General features: G+C 35.2%; 4 protein-coding genes across 6 annotated transcripts; 3 read left to right on the forward strand and 1 right to left on the reverse strand.

Moving 5' to 3' along the window:
• The first annotated feature begins 5,880 nt into the window (after positions 1–5,880).
• On the forward strand, positions 5,881–9,026 carry LOC116145090 (alpha-L-fucosidase 1-like). Its single transcript, XM_031430538.1, has 3 exons — positions 5,881–6,568; positions 7,146–7,382; positions 8,150–9,026. The coding sequence occupies exons 1-3, from the start codon at positions 5,973–5,975 to the stop codon at positions 8,937–8,939; spliced, it is 1,623 nt and encodes a 540-aa protein (XP_031286398.1). The 5' UTR covers positions 5,881–5,972; the 3' UTR covers positions 8,940–9,026.
• A 666-nt stretch (positions 9,027–9,692) lies between these two features.
• Positions 9,693–13,001, reverse strand: LOC116145102 (protein-lysine methyltransferase METTL21D). 2 transcript variants are annotated; one of them, XM_031430548.1, is made up of 10 exons: positions 12,874–13,001; positions 12,652–12,718; positions 12,317–12,382; positions 11,763–11,856; positions 11,518–11,634; positions 11,175–11,275; positions 10,956–11,030; positions 10,759–10,851; positions 10,077–10,397; positions 9,693–9,935 (listed from the first exon to the last, which is right to left on the reverse strand). In XM_031430548.1, exons 1-9 carry the CDS (start codon positions 12,885–12,887, stop codon positions 10,089–10,091), a joined length of 936 nt encoding a protein of 311 aa, XP_031286408.1. In that variant the 5' UTR covers positions 12,888–13,001; the 3' UTR covers positions 9,693–9,935; positions 10,077–10,088. The 2 variants fall into 2 exon arrangements, with proteins under 2 accessions (XP_031286408.1, XP_031286413.1); XM_031430553.1 differs by lacking the exons at positions 12,317–12,382; positions 12,652–12,718; positions 12,874–13,001 and adding an exon at positions 12,097–12,250.
• A 5,876-nt stretch (positions 13,002–18,877) lies between these two features.
• Positions 18,878–21,189, forward strand: LOC116145678 (S-adenosylmethionine synthase 1-like). 2 transcript variants are annotated; one of them, XM_031431131.1, is made up of 2 exons: positions 18,878–18,968; positions 19,684–21,189. In XM_031431131.1, exon 2 carries the CDS (start codon positions 19,691–19,693, stop codon positions 20,864–20,866), a length of 1,176 nt encoding a protein of 391 aa, XP_031286991.1. In that variant the 5' UTR covers positions 18,878–18,968; positions 19,684–19,690; the 3' UTR covers positions 20,867–21,189. The 2 variants fall into 2 exon arrangements, with proteins under 2 accessions (XP_031286991.1, XP_031287000.1); XM_031431140.1 differs by having other exon boundaries at positions 18,912–18,968; positions 19,689–21,189.
• Positions 21,190–21,449: 260 nt separating this feature from the next.
• LOC116145692 lies at positions 21,450–23,702 on the forward strand. The gene is made up of 3 exons (XM_031431151.1): positions 21,450–21,822; positions 21,908–22,028; positions 23,328–23,702. The coding sequence occupies exons 1-3, from the start codon at positions 21,637–21,639 to the stop codon at positions 23,498–23,500; spliced, it is 480 nt and encodes a 159-aa protein (XP_031287011.1). The 5' UTR covers positions 21,450–21,636; the 3' UTR covers positions 23,501–23,702.
• The last annotated feature ends 43 nt before the right edge of the window (positions 23,703–23,745 follow it).

A 23,745-nucleotide genomic window follows, 5' to 3' on the forward strand; every position in this document is an offset into this window, starting at 1 on the left:
ATTCTTTTTTGAATAATTTTCTTACCCCCCTTTTCAAATTTACAAAAAACACTCTAGCAGCAAAAACTTTTAAACTTAACAAAATAACCCTACCCACCCCAAGTCACTGTCGGAAGCTAGCCACCACTGCTGCGGCTGCAAAATAGTGCCATAGATCTGGCAGTGATGTCGGTAGTGCCATAGATCTGGCCATATCCAAGATGTGGCTGTGAAATAGCCACAGATCTGGCCATTTCACGGCCAGTTGGCCATTTCTGACAGATCCATGGTCGAAAAAGCACCTCATGTGCACTGCCCTATCAGGTCGTCGTACACGTCATTATGGTGACTTTTGGAAGCCTCCAGCTGCTGTCCACGATGGCTAGCGGTGGTGGCTAGTTCTGGGAACAATGACATATCTATAAATATGACAATAACAAGGACAATGTCGTTCAAAATTTTAAAAGTGAGGACAAAAGGATTGCATGAGTAATTGAGTGTGTTTGCAAATCTAACAAATTAAGGCTAATTTGGACCAAATACTCAATTGTTTAGGGACAATATGGGAAACAAAATTAGATTACCTTGGGTAAGTTTTAATAACACCCCCTCCTAAGGTATTAATATTCCCAGCAACTTACCCCCAAATGCCATTGTTTGTCATAAAGATTTCGGAATAATTTTTTACAAATCAACCAACATCATCTTTGCTCTTAAAAAATTACCCTAGTTACTCAATATTACCCCCTCGACATGGGCCCTAAATATTAAATATTTGAATTAAAGCAAAAGTTAACTGACTCAATTTCATAATCCTCCAAGCTCTCCTAATGAGAAAGTATGCACGTATAGCTCGAATCCAATCTTGTGCATAAATAAAGACTCCACCGTCTAAGAGTAACAGAGCTACGAAATGGATGAATACATGACCCGCGGTACTAAAAGATGAGTCGGATGCAACAGTGAAACAGGTATAGCCAAACATCTCTGCTATCAAGAATTATCTTACTGATTTATCTTCCACCAACTCAAGATATCAAAGTTATGGTTGTTCTCATCTTCAACGTCTCCCGTAAATATTTATCCAACTCATATTTGGGCTCCAGAGCATGTCGTCCAGCCCTTTGTTGATAACATAACCTTCGTAAAGACTTTAGAAGCAACATTTGCATCAGTAACATCAATCCCTCTTGCAACTTGATTGCTTACTTGACTGCCACTAGGACTAGTCCTTACGCAAACTGTATTCCTCAACTAAAGAGAACAAAGTGTCATTCACTTTTTTTTCAGCCTCTCAACATCACACACATCATACGCATATCAATAGCACAATATCATATTCTAACTTGTGCCTAGGATCCAATATCACGGCTGAATATCATTAAGTTGATATTATCACATTTGCCCAATATTATCATGTTTTGCCTTCATCTTAGCTGCCATTAAATGTAAGCCAGGATCATTACTATTACTTGTGTATTTATCTCAACCCAATGTCATATATCACTTCATGTATCCATTAGAGGTAACATAAAGAGAGCCAGACACACGTAGTTTGTATCATAAAAACTTCCAGAAAAGGCAAAAAGTATCGAGCATAATCCCAATCATAGACGTAGCAAACCCCTTTACCTTTCCTCAATAATAGCTCATCTTTATACTTAGGGTCTTGAATTTCCAATAACTCAAATGCTATTTGAAATTTTAAAGCCCCCCCACAGCAAATAAATGAGATTCCATCTTGTTTCTACATCAAGAACTATAAGACTTTTAGTTTCCACTTTTTCTGGCTCCACACACTCCTTAAACCTTTGTAATCTTGTTGAGAAACCTCACATACCCCACTACAAAATGAATTCTAAATATTGAGTCATTCACCTCTTTAACCCCTCTTTAACAGTTGACTCAACAAATGTGCAGAACATCTCATGTGAAGAAATTACAATTCAAGACACTTCCATTCCAACGTTCTAACGATGCTTAAAGATAAGTTATTCCAACCATATTACAACTTGTATGCCAACAGTCTGGTGAACACCTTAGAAATACCCTAATCAATCAAACATTTTCAATTGACTGCCAATTTAAACCTTTATGATTGGTAATTGGACAAAAGTTTAAAACCGTTTGTTCAGTTTCCTATCATCAATAAAGTGAGCCGTAAGACACATGTAATTAAGGTTTTGGCAAGAAGTCCACATGTTAGTGGCCAGACAACACTATGAGAATACTTACTAAATGATTCTTCAACTTTTGTCTCTCATCGTAATAAATTTTCAAACATCTCTAGTCAGAGTTTACAACTAGGTACTTGAAACCTAGGTTGTGCAATACTCTCATTCGACGAAACCCCTCACACTCCATTATCCTAAAGGGCACTCATTAGTAATTATCATTTTAGCTATAGCATCCCTAATCAAATCCTAATCAAGTTCTCAAGCCAAAAGTAAAGCGGAGGCAAGTAGCTGCCAACACCACTTGAGTGCTCACTCGAGTGCTTTGAAAGACTAAGGTTCTTTGTTTCTTGTCCACCACATTAAAGGGTATTTTTACACTTGCTGAGTGTTTACGTAGAGAAGTACGTAGTACTACTTTTGGTTGAACAACACATAGAGACCCACAATAATTACATGTAGTTGTCGTATATCCTTATTCTCACAAGGGTTTTTAGTGAATGTCCCACATTTAGAAGCATTCTTCCTATAGTAGAATTCACTCGTTTGGGAGCTGTAGGGTCATGGAGGCATAACTCACATGAGTTTGGAGTAGGATTTTGACCTTTTGTCACTGAGATTGACATATTTGCCATTGCCAACCAACCCACCCCCACAAGTGTACTAGTATTTTCACCGGTGAGGACATCTGCAATACATACAAAGGTGTCAAAAATATCCATAATTGTGCTTCTTTACTCATTCATCCCTAAATAAAACATACTCTAACAACTCTACTTGGAACATAACAAACAAAACACCCTTAATGGCAGGTTCAACATATTATAAAGCAATAACATCATTTAATTACTCAAAGCAAACATCACCAACTGCTATACAACTGCTATATGGTAACTTTGAACTGGCAATAGCTTATACTTACACTGCCAAACTGCTGTCATGTCAATAAGTTTGTCTTCTTCTTTAGAATGTTATATACTGGGTAGACTTGGATATTATTGGTACATTTAAATAATTTAATATTCTGTCTAGCTATTAACACAATAGCACAAGCATTTATTGGCATATTCTACCATTGGCTAAAAATATCTGACTTGGATGAAAAAGTTGATTAGCATTTCTACCCTTTTGCTAAAAATCAATTCTCTTCTTGACATCTATCAACTTTTATAATTAAAAATAAAACCAAAATCATGAAACTTGTATCTTAAGAGGAAAAATCATTGAAATCGTTTGTTTTAAGAAAATACTTTCATTTAATATTTTTTATTTTAATAATTGTTTGTTTGATAAATACTAATACGAGGAAGTAATCACACGACGAGATGATTTTGAATCTCAAGAAGAAAGAAAGAAAGTTTCAAATTTGAAATCAGCAAAAAGAGTATAAACAAAATCCTAATTAAGAAATTGGGGAAAATTAAAAAAAATAATAATAACACTCTAGTTTAAGTTTGAAATTGGGAAAATGGGTGCAATAAAAAACCCTAATTAATTTGAAATTGGGAGAAATGGTGTAATAAAAACCCTAATTAAGTTTAAATTGGAAGAAAGGGGTGCAATAAAAATTCTAATTAAGCACGTTGTTTGTATATTAGAGATTTTAAAAATGATAACATGTATTTAAACATTGTTTCCCTAGGTCCGTATATACATAAGAAAGTACAGTTCAACCGGTTAAGTTGCCCTAAAGCCCAGCCCACTTAAATAGCGACCCAACCCAACACCCAAGATAATCGGATCATGAATGAACTCCACACTGACCAATCACGTCTACGTTCAACCAATTCACCGTAATTTCTGTATCCTATATAACCTTCCTTTTTCACCCCAACGCGTTCCTCTCTTTTCGTAACTTTTCAATTCCTCGTATTTTATTTCTCTTGACTTGAGAGGTACGCTCAACCCAAACATAGACTTTTTGGTTCTCCTTTGTCTTCTTGTTTCATCTTTATATGTAGAATTGCCTAATTTTTTTTTTTTTTTTTTTAAGTTAATATATCATTCTCTTCTCTTATGGGGGGTGTTTAAATCATATAATGTTTTACTATATAGGGATGTTATATTAACGGAAAGATAAATCACTTTGATGATTATTATGAATGTTTAGAAAATGTGTTTGGTTGGGAGGATAAATGGGTGGATATGTTATATAGATTACTAAATTACCTTCCTTTTTAAATATTAATATAATATTATTTTTTGGCCATAAAAAACTTTAATTTGTAATAAAATCATCTCCACCCACCCCAAGCCATTGCCAGTAGCTAGCCGCCATAACTGTTCGCTACCGGCAATTGACGAAATGATACACAATTGGTCGTATATGGTCGACCGTGCGCCGGCAAAGCCAATTTTGACCATGGATCACAAATCCATAGTTGTTTCACGGCCAGATCTATGGTCATTTCACAGCCAAAGATGTGGCTGTGAAAAGGCTAGATCTTCGGCTATGAGATGACGGCTGTTTCAAGGGCAGATTTGTGGCCATGAAACGACCAGATCTATGACTTTGAAACAACCATAAAAACGACTAGAACTAGCCATTTTCGGCCATGGTCCGAAAAAGGCTTTACCAGCGCACAACTGGCCAAATCCTGCTGGTCATGAATCATTACGGTGACTGAAGTCGACGGTCGACGGTGGTGAGTAACAGCTGGCAATTGTCTTAGATGGCCGAGGATATTTTGTTAACTTTTAAACTTTTTTATACCTGAGGTGTTTTAACTAGGGGGCTAAGCTAATTGTTATTTGGTAGATATTTGAGGGCAATTGTGTCCGATATGGTTTTTAATTAAGGGCAAAATAGGTATAAAAATCAGATTACTCATCAATCTTTTTATAACACCCTTGGGGGAGGGTATCAGATTAGCCTCTACATTACCAACAGTAAACACTATTTGTAATAAAAAATATCCGTAATATTTTATTACGTGCAAATCAAACACCGGAATCTTGTAAAATAAACGAAGATTACCGCCGTGATCTTATATGCTCCTTATCAAAACGCACCCTATGATACATATCCCCCACCATTGTTATTCCTAAAACAAAATTTTAGAAAATAAAATTAAAAGTCCGGAAAAAATTGAAGCTAAAAAAAATCCTTACAAATAATCCTAAGAAAATAATTGAGTCAAACAACATAAAAAATATAGACTAAGATAGCTATCAATACTTAGAAGAAAAACGTAACAATAAATTTATATGTGAGTATAAAGTATAAACAAACTCATATATCAAATTCCATTGTCATAAAACAAATAAAAAATGTGGGAGATAATAGTGGAATGTAAAAGACTTGTAAAGAATAAAAAAAATTAAAGTTAATATTTATAATTTAAAATGGAGACAAATTTGATATTATAGACTTTAATAAAAAGTTTATTAACGGGATCTCATGCTAATTCTAAAAGCCCAAAACACAACCACAACTGAACCTGTATCTCGTTTTATAGCATTCATGATTAAGAACATTTTTATGAAATTCTTGATATAATCTCTTTTTTTTCAGATTTAAAAATGAAAGAACAAATTTATATGCAATTTTATAAATGATATCTATTTGATAACGTTTCAACAACGGCTTTGATGACTTATATAGGAATTTAGTAGTTTTCTTGGTATTCAATTTAATCAATGAATTTTACTTGTAAATTTTCTCTTAATATTGTTATTGATTCTTTCTTTTAAGTCAATCCAAATACGAGAGTGACATAATAACCACTTTCTCTGCTTGGTTGTTCAAAACACTTGAAACAAACCAAACCCCCCTATGTTCTGACTCTGAACCAAACCCATAAATTTCAACTTCCCTCAATGAAGAAGAAGAACAACATCAACAAAACTACAATCCAAACATCAAAATTCCCAAAACCTATCTCACAAAACATTATTGTCCTAACACTACTAATCTCACTCTATTTCTTTCCCATTTCCTCTTCTGCCCTCCAAATACCACCTCCTCTTCCCATTTTACCCATTCCCTCATCGTCCCAGCTCCAATGGCAGCTCTCTTCTATGGCACTCTTCCTCCACTTCGGAACCAACACCTTTACGGACTCGGAGTGGGGTTCGGGTCACGCCGATCCGAGTGTCTTCAACCCTGTTGGACTGAATGCTTCTCAGTGGGTCCAAGTGGCCAAGGAGGCCGGGTTTAACCGTGTCATACTTACTGCGAAACACCATGATGGATTCTGTTTGTGGCCAAGTGAATACACAGAGTACAGTCCGAAGTCTAGTAAGTGGAGAAATGGGAGTGGTGATGTTGTTGCTGAGCTGGCAATGGCTGCTAGAGAGGCTGGTGTTGCGCTTGGGCTGTATCTTTCGCCGTGGGATCGCCATGAACCATGTTATGGCAAGACCTTGGAGTATAACGAGTTCTATATGGGGCAGATGACTGAGTTGTTGACTAGGTGAACTTATCTGAGTTTTATTTGAATTTGGAATGATTGTGGCTGGATTATCGAGTTTTCTACTGAATTTCTTGTTATCTGGTTTATTTGATTTTATCTTTTTTATGTCTGTTTGCAAGTTACTTAAGATCGATCGCGTTTTGGTTAATTTTTGTTCTGCATTGTGATTCTGTAAATTTAATGGATTTTGGTCGACTGGGTTGTTTGATTTTCAGCATTTTGAAGCTTTGCTTCCATTATGAAGATTTGCATTAACTGTATTTCCTAGGAATGGTATTGTCAATTGGTTTGTTTAATTAACGAGAATTTATCAAATTGATGGAGGGTTTAATGATAGGTGAATTTGTTTTGTTTTTTCACATCAGTTGAGTTGACATTTGTATCAGTTGATTGTATTTTCAGATTCTTACAAGTTATTTGGATCAAATTTTGCTTAAGAAGATATGGTTATTTGTTAATTTTGTTAGTTTAGAATAGGCGATTTCTTTTGGGTGACTTCATTCTCTTGGCAGTTCATTAGATTATTCAGAGTTGAGGAGAGTGGTTTATTTATTTATTTATTTTTGACATGGAACAGGTATGGAGAGATCAGGGAGGTATGGTTGGATGGTGCAAAAGGTGAGGGTGAGAAGGACATGGAGTATTTCTTTGATTCTTGGTTTAGTCTCATTCGTCAACTTCAGCCTGGGGCTGTCATATTTTCTGATGCTGGTCCTGATACCAGGTGGATTGGAGATGAGGCTGGTGTTGCTAGCTCCACTTGCTGGTCTCTTTTCAATCGGAGTTCTGCTACGATTGGTGGTACTGATCCTGGGTGAGTTCATTTTCATTGTTCCTAACCTTAGAGTAGTATTAGTTGGGATTTCTAGCTTTTAAATAGATGGCATTTATGCAAGTCATAACTCACTTAAGAGTTCCTATCTTGGTAACAATCCTAATATCTAGTTCAAGAGTCGTTATTTGGTTAAAACCTGATTGCCATCCATGATATGCTAACTACAAGTCAGATAGCCTCCATTCTACCTCATGGAGGACTGAAGGAGAGTGGGGAGGATGTTGGGGACAACCATTATAGGCTTTCTAACTCTGTGTAGAAAATTCTTCTGCTTGCATCCGAGCTTCTGGTTCGGATGTAATCCCCTGGTTCTTATGTTTGATGACTTCTTTGATATACTGATACCCAGAGTTTTACATGTAAACATCTTGTGCACTTCAGAGATTATAATTTATCGACACTTGCACCATGCTATGAAGCAGGCTTATTGTTTCAGCAATGTTAATTCTGATTAAGAACTTATAGCATACAGAGATGATATGGGGCGCTATGCTGCAATAAAAGAAAGGTTGATCTTAGTGATCAGCTTTTAATGGTGGTGTTATTTTCTTAAAATAATCATCAATTTTGAAAGATCAGTTGAGACTGCCATAAGGCCTTTTCCTTAGTCGTAGAACATTCAGTCTTTGAATGAAGAAACTTTGTGAATTGTTAGGTTCCTTCAGAAATTTTTTCTTCTTGCCTTCTTTTTAAGAATGGAACAAAGTATTAGAGGTTCATTTTCTTTTTGTTTGGCATACTAACAGATACTCTCAGGGGGGAGACCCACAGGGTCATGACTGGGTACCTGCTGAGTGTGATGTTTCCATCAGACCTGGCTGGTTTTGGCATGCATCAGAAGCTCCGAAGTCAGCACTGAAGCTTCTTGACATATACTACAAATCAGTCGGAAGAAACTGTCTGTTATTGCTAAATGTACCTCCAAATTCTTCAGGCCTCATCTCAGCTGAAGATATACAAATACTTAAAGAGTTCAGTGAGCTTCAGAGATCCATATTTTCCCATAATCTTGCTGAGAATGCTCTTGTTAGTGCTAGCAGTACAAGAGGAGGAAGTAACCAATCTCGGTTTAACCCTCACAATGTCCTGAAAGAAGGTATCTACTCCTACTGGGCTCCTGAAGAAAATAAATGTAAATGGGTGTTGTCCTTAGACCTTCAGGAACCGGTATCTTTTAATGTTTTACAAATTCAAGAGCCGATTCACATGGGACAGCGTGTTATTGAGTTTCATCTGGATATCTTGAATGAAAAAGGGAAATGGAAGAAGCTGATTAATGGCACAACAGTTGGATATCAGAGACTGTTGCAATTTCCTACCATTAAAACTCAGCGGTTGAGGCTTGTAGTTGACAAGTCTCGGGCTGATCCTCTCATTTCTTATTTGGGACTTTTTATAGATCCATTCTGTGTTGTGAGCAACATGTCTGATACAAGCTCACCAACATATGATACTCACATTATTCGGCAAACTGTTGCCACAATGTGGCAATATTTAGCTTCTTCATGGAATTCACTCTCCATGATCTCTGTGTAAAAATTACAATTTATAAATTATAATTGATTTCCCCAAATGTTGTGATCAAGAGTATGTCATCTCTTGGGGATTTGTGGCATTTACTTTAAACTTCTTTTAATCAGAAAGGGTGGAAATATTTTGTTTCCATTACTGGACTGTGTTTATGGCAGATTGAAACATGGCTCAAGCCCAACGTGGTTGTGTTATGTGATTGAGTACAGTGATCATATTGTATGGGCAGATAATTATGCAGTGGATTACGAAATAAAATGGCTACCTTCTGTGAGATCCCAAAAGTTGTGGGTATTATAACTTGTATATACTAGTTAATTTGTCATATCGTTTGTTATTTTATTTCATTATTATGTGACAGTAGTCAATTAATACCATATCATTTAGGATCTGAAAATTGGATACATCTTATTACTCTTACAAATATTTCAATCGAATGGATTAGACAGAAAAATCATCTCCAGAGCTCCAAGTACAAAATAGGAACAAAATCTCTCTAGTGTGATAGCCGACCAAACATAATTCACAGGATCAACAGCTTAAAATGTTTACTTCACACATACAAGATAATAAAAATCTACCATTTCTAAAACTATCTATCACCTTATAAAATTTGAGCATGATAAACAGATAAAGTCAAATTCTGGGATGCCAATAGATATTCAAGTTACAATAAGCTATTAAGTGGTGACAATAGGTACTTCAGATATTACCATCAATCTCAAACATATTGAAAAGGCAGCTTTTGATTTTTGATTTTTTTTTTTTTTTTTTTTTTGGTTTTTTCACCAGGTGGTTTTTTGTGATATCACCTTGCTGGTCACACTGCATTGAGGTTTGGCAATCACTTTATTAATGTAGCACATTTACCCACCTCTTCATGTACCATTTTTTGCGGTTCAATGGATAGAAGGCAGCTTTTGTCTCTCATATCAGTCATGTATTGACATTATGAAATAAATAATGCATTGCCTATCAAGTCAGCACCAGAAAGTAGAATTCCTGCAGAAAAAAGGCAGCAGCAGCACAGTTTATTTGGGAAAAAGGGAGATGACCATACTACTCTTCAATGAAAATAAGTAATGCATCCAGATTCCCACTACGAGAAACGCATATAATACCATAGAAATATATTCAACTTACCAACCAGAAACTTCAAGTTATCTTGACATCTCGAAGGAGCCGAGCAGCCATTGAGCCGTATCTTCTAACTTCCCAATCACTAAGCTTCCCATTTGGCAGTTTTGTTACCAGAACAGAATCTTTCTCGTTTTCACCACCAAAACTAACCATCTTATCCACCACATTACTACTTTCACCAATCATGTCCTCGTGTTTTGTTTCTTTTGTCCCAACTTCAATTTGCTGATTAATTTTCTGAGCTGCACTTTCACTGTTCCCACCTGCAGACTTCACTCCCATAATGTAGAGTTGAATACTTGGATGCTGGTACTCACTGTGCATCTGCACGGTGTGAAGTAGTTAGCCCAAAACCAAAGAATAATGGACACAAATATGATCAACCAGCTAAGTTCTCATTTCTTATGATCTCGTCTTAGCTCAGATCTAAGGGCTGTTCCAGAACATCAAAATTGGGTACCTGGTTCGTTTTCAAAAATGCAGGGTACACCACTAAGTTGAAAATTTTCTATTTATAAGTTAGGGAGGATCAATTATGGCTGTCTACGCTCTTACTGAACCACCAAACAATCTTTCAATTCTATTAGATATCTTCCATTATACCCACTTGTTTTCCCCTAATCAGTTATTTGAAAGCCAAACACACCCAAAATAAGAGAGTTTGAAGGGGACAAAAGAAAAGGACCTTGGTCTTTGGAACAACTTTCACATCAAAGTTGCTTTTCCACATGTTAAGCATTTGCTCATGGACACTTGTAGAGCGAATCTCGTACCCCAACTAGAAAAATAAAATTATTATAGCATCGAATGAATTTATTGACAATAATTCTTTCAAAAAAAAAAAAAAAAATGCAGAAAATACATTTACTTCAAACATTATACCAGAATTGTGGTTTTGGGTCCTGATAAAGCGAATATTGTCTGTAAAAGTGGTTCCAAGAGATGCTCTGCATAAACCTTAGACAAAAGAAAGTTTGAAATCACTGGCTTGGTTGAAATGGTAATAAGTAAAGAGTATCAAATCATATTTATTTGTTTATTTATCTTTTGCTCTGCACAAAAACACGTTTGTACAAAATGCAAACATCCAAAAGAACTTACAACATCAGTGCCAATGATATAGTCAAAAGGTGGAGTGACAGCCCTTATATGATCGTCGTTTCCCCAATCCAATTCTGCAACCTGGATTGAACCAAACGAATCTACAGGGCACAAAATTTCCAAGTAAGATTCAAGGTAAAAAATAATTTGGTAGCTCCAAGTATAACTCACTATATCATAGCTACTAATCCCACTGCAAATTTTAATTCAACATTAATATAATTATAGTGAAACAAACATTTTTTTTCAACAAAGTACAGCAGCATCCCAGAATTTTTTAAAAGATGACGAAAACATAATAAAATACAGACGTGACATGAGAAAAGTGAAATTTCATCCACACCTGAACCAGGATTCATCTGGCTGATTCTTGAAGTATTACGTTCGATGTTTCTCTTTAGCAATGGCAAAACCTCAATTTGGTCTGTTGCAACAACGTCACATCCTAACAATGCCATCCCTGGAAAGCCAAATCCATGTCAAACAAACACCATCCTGCCTAATGGAGCTAACTATGCCCATTTCAAGCAGAGAGAGCATATATATATTGAGTAAGAAATGCCTAAATACAGCAATATAGAAACTCACCAAATCCAGCAACTCCACAACCTGCCCCAAGTTCGAGGACACGTTTTCCTTTAAGTTTAGATGGGCAAAACCTTCCCTTTCGGCAGTTCTTTTCCTGCATGACCAAATAAGAGAAGGTTCACAATTACAAACTCAGCAAAATTGCAAAGAAACACAGAGAGGTTTGTAACAAATGAGTTATATATTTAACAAGTTAATTCATTAAAATCATTATACAGGATCTAATAGATGAACAAATTCCAAAGATTTAATGTTACGACCACCTTGTCATTATGCTTCCTGCTTCCCATACAAAAAAATTTAAAACTAAGGAAAAAGACAACATCAATAGTACCTTATTAAGCATAGTTGGGATCCTTGGGGTGACTTTCACCATGCCATTGCACTCATTTACCAAAGTTTAAGAAACCCACAACTTACCTTATCTCATGTGACTAAATTCACCTACATATATAATTAAATTGAAAAAGCCCAACAGCCAGAATTGCATAGAATTTAGTAAGTGCGCAGTGAATATTAAGTAAAATGATCATACAAAAGAAAAGAAAAATTACCAGAAATTTGGCAAACACCACTGATGCATCCCAAACTGTAGTTCCTAAATGCCTGGAATTCGGATTCTACCCACATTCACAAAAAGAAATTGCCGCTGTCAGAGAAGTAACTAATAGATATACATAAACATTAATATAAACTAAACTGTGAAGTTGATTCTTGGGAAGCAACTGAAAAGCAGGTAAATTTACAAAATTGTCTCAAAACTCATCCAATATTCCAAACATAAAACAACTCTTTTAATTGAGAAAACAGCTTTTGACTTATACTAGTAAACAAATTTACAAACTACTAATATAGAAAATTTAAGTTGAACTAAGGGAAAAAAAATTACCTGAGAAAAGTGAAGTTGGTGGCCCAAGACTTCAAGGGTAACTTCAGATGTGGTAGGAGAATTCAACCTGATGCAGCAAAATTAGAAAGCAATTAATTGAGCGATGGCGCATAAATGTATATAAACCGTGAATCAATGAATGTATATAAACCGTGAATCAGTGAAAATCTACAAAGTCAGTCAGAAATTATAATTATGAGTAGGCATGATAATGAATTATACCTGTCTGCCTCCATTTGGTACTGAAAGAAAGGCTTGTGATTATGTTGATCTCTCTGGTTTTGTGCTTTCAACACTGTAGCTCTGCTTCTGCAGCTGCTTCAGTTTTAATGAAATAACGATTAACAAAGAGTTTGGCTTTAATGTACTATTTCAAATAGTACTGACTACTGAGTCTGCTCCGGGTATAACCCGCTTAAAAAAGGGGTTGTGTTTGTGTAGAGTTAAAAGCCCATTTATTCCAGTTTAAAATTTAAAAATCAATAATTAAAATCTCTTAATCTATACGTAAAGGAAAATAATATAGCCACCGACGATAATGCACCGAATGACGTGATAAAATCTTGACCATTGATTAATTTTAACTTAATATTAATTAACGATCAGAATTTTGTCATATCATTCGATGCACTATCGTCGGTGACTGTAGCATTACTCATATATAAAACTCTTATCTTTGTATAACAAATATTTATTATTTGCATTAAAATCTATAATTATTATAATCCCTTGAAATTGGTAAAAATTATATAAATGTGTTATAAACAAATTGAACAAAGTAAATTAGTTAAATGAATGATTGATTTTTACTTGTTTATTAAAATTATTATAAAAATCATTTCATATCACCCGTTAATAATTGTCTCATATAAAAATTTAAAGCAAGGATATAATTAAATAAGTGAGATGAGTTGCCTTTGTTTATAACCGTGACACAAATACATCTAAGGCTATGCAAAACCGGGTATCTGAACCAGTTTTGCCCGAAAAACTAGGTACCCGAATATTCGGGTACCCCTAAAAAGGTACTCGAAAACCAAACTGCTTTTTAAGGTACTTGGTTTTCCGAGTACCTGAATATTCAAGTCGGTTTTTGGTAACCCAGGTTATGACCCGAATTTGCATAACCTTCATTCAATTTTTATTTTTTACATTGCAATTTGCAGATACAATTCCTTCCATATATTACATCAACTTTTAATTTAATACCTTAATATACTTAAGATTTAATATACATTAAACATCAAATTTTTTGCAAACAAATATAATTCATAATTTGCAAAAAAAAAAAAAAAATAAATGGAGAAGAAGAAGAAGATGATGAGTAATTAAAGTCTTTTTACACTTGTTTCACCAAAAAGTGAATAGAAAATAAGAAATGAAAAATCTCTTTTGCATCTAATCCACCAAACATAATACTACAACAACAAAAACTTGTAAAAAATGGCAAAATGCCCCAGAATCACACCAGCAAAGAGCAAACTTTCAGGATCACTACCACCCAAAAACCAGCATCACTACCATCAAAATCAACCCTGCAATTCACACTTTACTGATCATTATAAGCATAACCCAACAAACTTTACTCATCATTATAAGCAATTCAATTAAAGTAAAAGGGTTAATTTGTCATTTGAAAAAGGAAAAAGGTAATGAGATTGCATATTCTACCTTCCAAAGGCTGCACCAATACAAAATGTCATAGAGATGGTTTGAATCATCAATCATGTAGATGACCATGACTGCGAGTATTCTCCAATGTCGTAGACGAAAATTCTACGTAAAGATAAGAAATAACATAATATAAGTAATGGTACAAAAGGGAGTCAATAAGTAAGATATAAGTTATAAATAAGGGGGCGTTTGGATTTTATAATGTTTTATTATAGGGGGATCTTATATTAACGGAATAAAAAATCACCTTAAAGATTACTGGGAATATTTATAAAATATGTTTGGTTAGTTCGAATAAATTGGTGAATAATATGTTTGGTTGGGAGGATAAATGGGTGGGTATGTTATATAGATTATTAAATTGCCCTCATTTTAAATATTAATATAATAGTATTTTTTATTATTCTTTTTTGAATAATTTTCTTAACCCCCAACTTTTCAAATTTAACAAAAACACTCTAGCAGGCAAAAACGTTTTAAACTTAACAAAAATACCCCTACCCACCCCAAGTCACTGTCGGAAGCTAGCCACCACTGCTGGCGGCTGCAAATAGTGCCATAGATCTGGCAGTGATGTCGGTAGTGCCATAGATCTGGCCATAGCCAAAGATGTGGCTGTGAAATAGCCACAGATCTGGCCATTTCACGGCCAGATTTGGCCATTTCTGACAGATCCATGGTCGAAAAAAGCCTCATCGGTGCATGACTGGCCATATACAGTCGGTCGTACACCATTATGGTGACTTTTGGAAGCCTCCAGCTGCTGTCCACGATGGCTAGCGGTGGTGGCTAGTTCTGGGAACAATGACATATCTATAAATAATGACAATAACAAGGACAATGTCGTTCAGAAATTTTAAAAAGTGAGGACAAAAGGATTTGCATGAGTGAATTGAGTGTTTTGCAAATCCTAACAAATATAAGGCTAATTTGGACCAAATACTCAATTGTTTAGGGACAATATGGGAAACAAAATTAGATTACCTTGGGTAAGTTTTAATAACAGCCCCTCCTAAGGTATTAATATTCCCAGCAACTTAACCCCCAAATGCCATTGTTTGTCATAAAAGATTTCGGGAATAATTTTTTTACAAATCAACCAAACATCATCATTTGCTCAATTTAAAAAATATTACCCTAGTTATCTAATATTACCCCCATCGACATGGGCCCTAAATATTAAATATTTGAAATTAAAGCAAAAGTTAACTTGACTCAATTTCCAATAATTCCTCCAAGCTCTCCTTAATGAGAAATTATGCACGTATAGCTCGAATCCAATCTTGTGCATAAATAAGAGACTCCACCGTCTTAAGAGTAACAGAGCTACGAAATGGATGTAATACATGACCCGCGGTACTAAAAGATGAGTCGGATGCAACAGTAGAAACAGGTATAGCCAAACAGCTCGTGCTATCAAAGAATTATCTTACTGAATTTATCTTCCACCAACTCAAGATATCAAAGTTATGGTTGTTCTCATCTTCAACGTTCTCCCGTAAATATTTATCCAACTCATATTTGGGCTCCAGAGCATGTCGTCCAGCCCTTTGTTGATTAAACATAACCTTCGTAAAGACTTTAGAAGCAACATTTGCATCAGTAACATCAATCCCTCTTGCAACTTGAGATTGCTTACTTGACTGCGCACTAGGACTAGTCTTACGCAAACTGTATTCCTCAACTAAAGAGAACAAAGTGTCATTCACTTTTTTTTCAGCCTCTCAACATCAACAACATCATACGCATTATCAATAGCACAATATGCATATTCTAACTTGTGCCTAGGATCCAATATCACTGCATGAATATCATTAAGTTGATATTATCAACATTTGCCCAATATTTATCATGTTTTGCCTTCATCTTAGCTGCCATTAAATGTAAGCCAGGATCATTACTATTACGTTGTGTATTTATCTTCAACCCAATGTCATATATCACTTCCATGTATCCATTAGAGGTAACATAAAGAGAGCCAGACACACGTAGAGTTGTATCATAAAAAACTTCCAGAAAAGGCAAAAAGTATCGAGCATAATCCCAATCAGTAGACGTAGGCAAACCCCTTTACCTTTCCTCAATAATAAGCTCATCTTTATACTTAGGGTCTTGAATTTCCAATAACTCAAATGCTATTTGAAATTTTAAAGCCACCTCCAGCATCAAATAAATGAGATTCCATCTTGTTTCTACATCAAGAACTATAAGACTTTTAGTTTCCAACTTTTCTGGCTCCACACACTCCTTAAACCTTTGTAATCTTGTTGGAGAAGACCTCACATACCCCACTACAAAATGAATTCTAAATATTGAGTCATTCACCTCTTTTAACCCCTCTTTAACAGTTAGACTCAACAAATGTGCAGAACATCTCATGTGAAGAAAGTTACAATTCAAGACACTTCCATTCCAACGTTCTAACCGATGCTTAAAATAAGTTATTCCAACATTATTACAACTTGTATTGCCAACAGTCATGGTGAACACCTTAGAAATACCCTAATCAATCAAACATTTATCAATTGACTTGCCAATAGTTAAACCTTTATGATTGGTAATTGGACAAAAGTTTAAAATCCGTTTGTTCAGTTTCCAATTATCATCAATAAAGTGAGCCGTAAGACACATGTAATTAAGGTTTTTGCAAGAAGTCCACATGTTAGTGGCCAGACAAACACTATGAGAATACTTACTAAAATGATTCTTCAACTTTTGTCTCTCATCGTAATAAATTTTCAAACAATCTCTAGTCAGAGTTGTACAACTAGGTACTTGAAACCTAGGTTGTGCAATACTCATCATTCGACGAAACCCCTCACACTCCATTATCCTAAAGGGCAACTCATTAGTAATTATCATTTTAGCTATAGCATCCCTAATCAAATCCTAATCAAGTTTCCAAGCCAAAAGTAAAGCGGAGGCAGAAGTAGCTGCAACACCACTTGAGTGCTCACTCGAGTGCTATTGAAAGACTAAGGTTCTTTGTTTCTTGTCCACCACATTAAAAGGGTATTTTTTACACTTAGCTGAGTGGTTACGTAGAGAAGTACGTAGTACTACTTTTGGTTGAACAAGCAAGCATAGACCCACAATAATTACATGTAGTTGTCGTATTATCCTTATTCTCACAAGGGTTTTTAGTGAAATGGTCCCACATTTATGAAGCATTCTTCCTAGTAGTAGAATTCACTCGTTTGGGAGCTGTAGTTGGTCATGGAGGCATAGAACTCACATGAGTTGGAGTAGGATTTTGACCTTTTGTCACTGAGATTGACATATTAGTGCCATTGCCAACCAACCCAACCCCACAAGTAGTACTAGTATTTTCACCGGTGGAGGACATCTGCAATACATACAAAGGTGTCAAAAATATCCATAATTTGTGCTTCTTTACTCATTCATCCCTAAATAAAACATACTCTAACAAACTCTACTTGGAACATAACAGAACAAAACACCCTTATAATGGCAGGTTACAACAGTATTATAAAGCAATCAACATCATTTAATTACTCAAAAGCCAAACATCACCAACTGCTATCAAACTGCTATAATGTGTAACTTTGAACTGGCAATAGCTTATACTTTACACTGCCAAACTGCTGTCAAATGTCAATAAGGTTTGTCTTCTTCTTTAGAATGTTATATACTGGGTAGACTTGGATAATTATTGGTACATTTAAAATAATTTAATATTCATGTCTAGCTATTAACACAATAGCACAAGCAAATTTATTGGCATATCTACCATTGGGCTAAAAATATCTGACTTGGATGAAAAAGTTGATTAGCATTTCTACCCGTTTTGCTAAAAATCAATTCTCTTCTTGACATCTATGCAACTTATTATAATTAAAAGTAAAACCAAAATCATGAAACTTGTATCTTAGAAGAGGAAAAATCATTGAAATCGTTTGTTTTAAGAAAATATACTTTTTAAATAATTTTTTTATTTTAAATAATTGTTTGTTTGATAAAAATACTAATACTATGAGGAAAGTAATCACACGACGAGATGATTTTGAATCTCAAGAAGAAAGAAAGAAAGTTTCAAATTTGAAATCAGCAAAAAGAGTATAAACAAAATCCTAATTAAGAAATTGGGGAAAATTAAAAAAAATAAATAAATAACACTCTAGTTAAGTTTGAAATTGGGAAAATGGGTGCAATAAAAAACCCTAATTAAGTTTGAAATTGGGGAGAAATGGTGTAATAAAAAACCCTAATTAAGTTTAAAATTGGAAGAAAAGGGGTGCAATAAAAACTCTAATTAAGCATGGTTGTTTTGTATATTAAAGAGATTTCAAAAATATAATAAAAATGTATTTAACAATGATCAATTTGATGGTCCTTAGTTAGAAAGCTCAAATTAATCAGCAAAGCCCGTATATACATAAGAAAGTACAGTTCAACCGGTTAAAGTTGCCCCAAAGCCCAGCCCACCTAAAACAGCAACCCAACCCAACACCAAGATAATCGGATCATGAATGAACTCCAACACTAACCAAAATCACGTCTACGTTCAACCAATTTACCGTAATTTCTGTATCCTATATAACCTTCCTTTTTCACCCCCAACTCATTCTCTCTCTTTTCGTAACTTTTCAATTCCTCGTATTTTATTTCTCTTGACTTGAGAGGTACGCTCAACCCAAACAATAGACTTTTTGGTTCTCCCTTGTCTTCTTGTTTCATCTTTATATGTAGAATTGCCTAATATTTTTATGTGTAGTGTTGTTTGCTTCAATTCTGTGATCATGTTTTGTTGGGGTTTTTGTAATCTTGTTTCTTTATTAATCTATAACTGGGGTTTCATGTTTATTGTATTGTTAAATAGAATACATTTGCTTTCTTTTTGTCCTACTCGCATTCTTTTGTGGCACCTGGCAGTGGCATTGATGTTTGATGCTATATATTTGTTGCTCACAAATTTAGGTTTTAGCAATTTGGTACATGTTAGAGCCTTAACAACAATTTTAGCGTGTTTTGTCTGCTTATTGTCAAATTTGCTTGGTGTGTGTAAGCTTGCACATTGCACATTTTTTTCTTCAATTGAAGTGGGTTCGGATTTTATAAACTGGAATTAGGTGTTGGCTTTGTATAAGAAGAGAGGGTTCTCAAGTAAATTTTGTTGCTTTATGCTTGTGAAAGGTGTCTGAAGCTTAGGTGATTAATTTTAACCGTTTGAAGGAGAACTTGAGTGTTCTACTTTAAGAACTAGTTGGATTTCGGATTTCTCCATCCACATATGTTGTGACAGTTTTATATTTCGTTTTGAGAATGATTGATTTTCATTGAAACTTTGATTTTGTAAGTGTAGAGAACTGACATTAAAATGTGATGTTCTGTTTGAAGCTTAGTGATGGAGACTTTTCTCTTCACCTCTGAATCTGTCAATGAAGGGCACCCTGATAAGCTTTGTGATCAAGTTTCTGATGCAATCCTAGATGCTTGTCTCGAAAAGGATCCTGAGAGTAAAGTTGCTTGTGAGACCTGTACCAAGACAAATATGGTTATGGTCTTTGGTGAGATCACCACCAAGGCCAAGGTGGATTATGAGAAGATTGTCCGTGACACTTGCAGAGGTATTGGATTTCTGTCCGCTGATGTTGGCCTTGATGCTGATAAGTGCAAGGTGCTTGTCAATATTGAAGAACAGAGCCCTGAAATTGCTGAAGTTGTTCATGGCCACCTGAGCAAGAGGCCTGAGGAAATTGGTGCTGGTGACCAAGGTCACATGTTTGGATATGCAACTGATGAAACACCTGAGCTAATGCCGCTGACTCATGTTCTCGCTACCAAACTTGGAGCCAAACTTACTGAGGTGAGAAAGAATAAAACTTGCCCATGGCTGAGGCCTGATGGGAAAACCCAAGTGACTGTTGAGTATCGGAATGAAGGTGGAGCCATGGTACCACTGAGGGTCCATACTATACTCATTTCAACTCAACATGATGAAACTGTCACCAATGAGCAGATTGCAGCAGACCTCAAGGAGCATGTGATTAAGCCTGTGATTCCAGCTCAATACCTTGATGACAGCACAATCTTCCACCTCAACCCATCAGGACGTTTTGTCATTGGTGGACCACATGGGGATGCAGGGCTTACTGGTAGGAAGATCATCATTGACACTTACGGCGGCTGGGGTGCTCATGGTGGTGGTGCCTTCTCGGGCAAGGATCCTACCAAGGTGGATCGCAGTGGTGCTTATATTGTCAGGCAGGCTGCAAAGAGTGTGGTTGCTTCAGGCCTTGCACGACGTTGTATTGTGCAGGTTTCTTATGCAATTGGTGTGCCAGAACCGTTGTCTGTGTTTGTGGATACTTACAGTACAGGAAAGATTCCAGATAAGGATATATTGGCTCTGATTAAGGAGGACTTTGATTTCAGGCCAGGGATGATCTCAATCAATCTTGATCTGAAGAGGGGAGGCAACTTCAGGTATCAGAAGACTGCTGCCTATGGGCATTTTGGCCGTGATGATCCGGATTTCACCTGGGAGACTGTGAAACTTCTCAAACCTAGCAACGCTTAGAGCCTACTTACTGAGTTAAATGCTTTTCTGTGACAAGTTTTGTTCTGTTCCATTTCTTTCTTTTTCCAGACGAGGGAAGCATTTATTTTAATGGGGTTTAAATTTTATTTCTTTTCTGGCCAGGAATTGAGTAATGATTAGAGTTTAGAATTGCAGCTGAAATTGAGGTTTTCAGAGGCCATAGTATATTAGGGATTTGTTTATCTTTTGTCATTAGCCTTCACTTGACAGAAGCAACAATTCCTGACAAGCTAGTTCTCTTTTTCTCTGCTGATATATTTTACATTTTATTTGAGAATATAACGTTAGGATATTTGCTGTTACTGTGGTTATTTCCATAAAAGCTTAAGCCTCATACGACTCATACCAAACGGTTAATTCCCTAGACGACATAGAAAAATAACCAGTGTTTTGAGAGGATTTTTTGATATTTTTTTTCAGCATGAATAAACGTATATAATAATATAAACTCCTTTTAAAGATATATATATATATATATAAATTGGGGGTATTTTATTTTTTTAATTTCTAAAATTTCAATATGGTTATTTTTAACCCCGTCCTTAATTTAGGGATAATTGAATTGATCCTCACCAAATAATCAAAGATTTTGGCGGGCTATTTCGAATAGAGCGGGTAAAGTAGAAGAATGAATCGATCAGTAGATTTACAGTAGCTTCAACCCTTCAACAGTTGAACGGAATTGGGTCATTTGTTTCTGTGGATTAATTTAGAGTAAGCAAAGGCAACAAAGCCCCGAAGATCAGAAAATGGAAGATAATAAAGCATTAACAGTTGTGTGTTCAGTTTTAGGCATGGACCACACAAATTTCTGCTACAGGGTTTGTTCAGTGTGTGAGAGGACTCTCCCCGAAAACCCGTCTTCTCTCTGCAAATTTTGCAACTGCAATAACAACAATTCTGTCTCCTCTTCCAAACGTCTCTTCCGTCTCCTTGTAAGTATCCTTCTTCTTGGATAGATAATTAAATGTTTATTTGGTTTAAGTAATGATAGGCTTTTTGTTGGGCTGATTTTGACAGATTTCTATAGCAACTGACACAAAAGTGAAGGTGGTGATATGTTTTGATCGGGCTGCTAGGGTTTTGTTCGGTTGCTCTGCTGATCACTTCTTTGATTTTGCCAAGCTTCACCCCTTTGCTGGTAATTTCTATTTGATTTTTTTAATATTTGTTGAGAATTACATTCAGAGTGTTTTATAACTCTTGGGCATGAATAATAATCTCTCTTTTTTGTTGTTTCTTCATTTAATTAAGATTTCCTTATAACAAACAATAATCACTTTGGATATGAGCAACTAGAAGTTTGAATTTAAAAGGTTGTATTTATATAAAACTAATTCCAGAATTAAAGAAACAAAAGGCAAATTTGCATTGTGGATATTAAGTGAGTGGAATAGAAATCGAAAGCAGGGAAAGGAGACAACGAATTGGGGTTAAGCGTTTCAATTTTCAGTTGATGATATGGTGAAATAAATTTTGTTTTTGTTTGAATTTGAATAAAAAAAAAAAAATAATAGAAAAAAAAAATAAAAAAAATTTAAATTTAAATATATCAAAATAAAAATTTTTTTTTTTTTTTTAAAATATTTAGTTAATTAAACACAAACTACTTTTTGTTGCATTATGTTAGAATCTATCTTTCGATTTAATAATAGATTCTAACCCTAGAAAACCATGGGACTGTTGTCTGGTATCAAGATCTCTAATAGAATTATCAAAGTTATGTTTTACTGATATGATATTACAGATTCTCAATAATATTTATCAAGGGAATACTACTCTCTGTTTCTGTCATAATAACAGCTTCTCATAAAAACATCATCAGAAGATGGATTTCAACACAGTGCAACAAAAAAATAAGGTTTTGTGCTGAATTGAGTATGACAAATAACATTACGGAGAAGATAAATCAAGTGTCTAAGTCATTAGAGTTGTAGAACTTAATACCAAAATTGTCTAATTCGCAAAAATGCAGTTTGTTTGACCATTCAATGATCAAGTTAAAAATTGAAACCCTGTTCCTAATTTATTTTTGCAGCTACCTCTCCCCACTTTCTTTTCTCTTTGTTCTCTGTTTTACTTCGCTTGTGTAACAATGCACTTGCCTTTTTCTTTCTTTTATTTTGGTGTGGGGTCACTTTTGACACTTGGCAGACCTGACATTACCAATCTTTAATCCATCGACTTTGGAGATGGTTATATAGCTAAAAGGTCTGATTACAAATCTTCCGTTTGTACATGTTTTAAGTGTCTTTTTAACAAAGGTTCTATGAGGAGTCGCTTTCATTGTCATTTCAAAGCCAATTGTGATGCAATGTTATAGTTTTCAAAGCTTGCATTCTAATCTCAAGACTTTTGAGTGTTCCATATGAGAATATTGACATTGCGCAGTTGGGGCTTCTCTAGTTTTGACCCTTTTCTCATGGAATTCCTTATGCAGCTGTGACAGCCAGTAAAGTTCTGCAGGGAGAGATGTTTAAAATGACGTTCACCAAACCAAAGAATGGCAATGCACAGCATCTGCGTGTCACAACAGTTGTTCCTTTGAGTTCGGGTTTCAGGCCAGCAATTGAGATATTGAGAGAAAAGTATGGGGTAAGAGTTGGTCCTTGATTATTGCTGTGAAATATTGAATGGATATGTCGATTATTAAGTACTCTTGTAATACATTTTGTTGATACTGGTTATTGCAATTTCTAGTCTCAGTTGTTAATTAAGCAAATTTTAATCAGTCTTTGGTACTGAACGTTTCCATTGAAATGAGAATTTATGATGTGAATGCTCATAAGTAAAAGCATATTCAGTAAATGTCAGTCATTGGCTGTAGATAATGAATTGGATTCCTCATAAATATCGAT

This window comes from Pistacia vera, unplaced genomic scaffold (assembly GCF_008641045.1).
Source record: "Pistacia vera cultivar Batoury unplaced genomic scaffold, PisVer_v2 Contig1144, whole genome shotgun sequence".
Taxonomy (NCBI): Eukaryota; Viridiplantae; Streptophyta; class Magnoliopsida; order Sapindales; family Anacardiaceae; genus Pistacia; species Pistacia vera.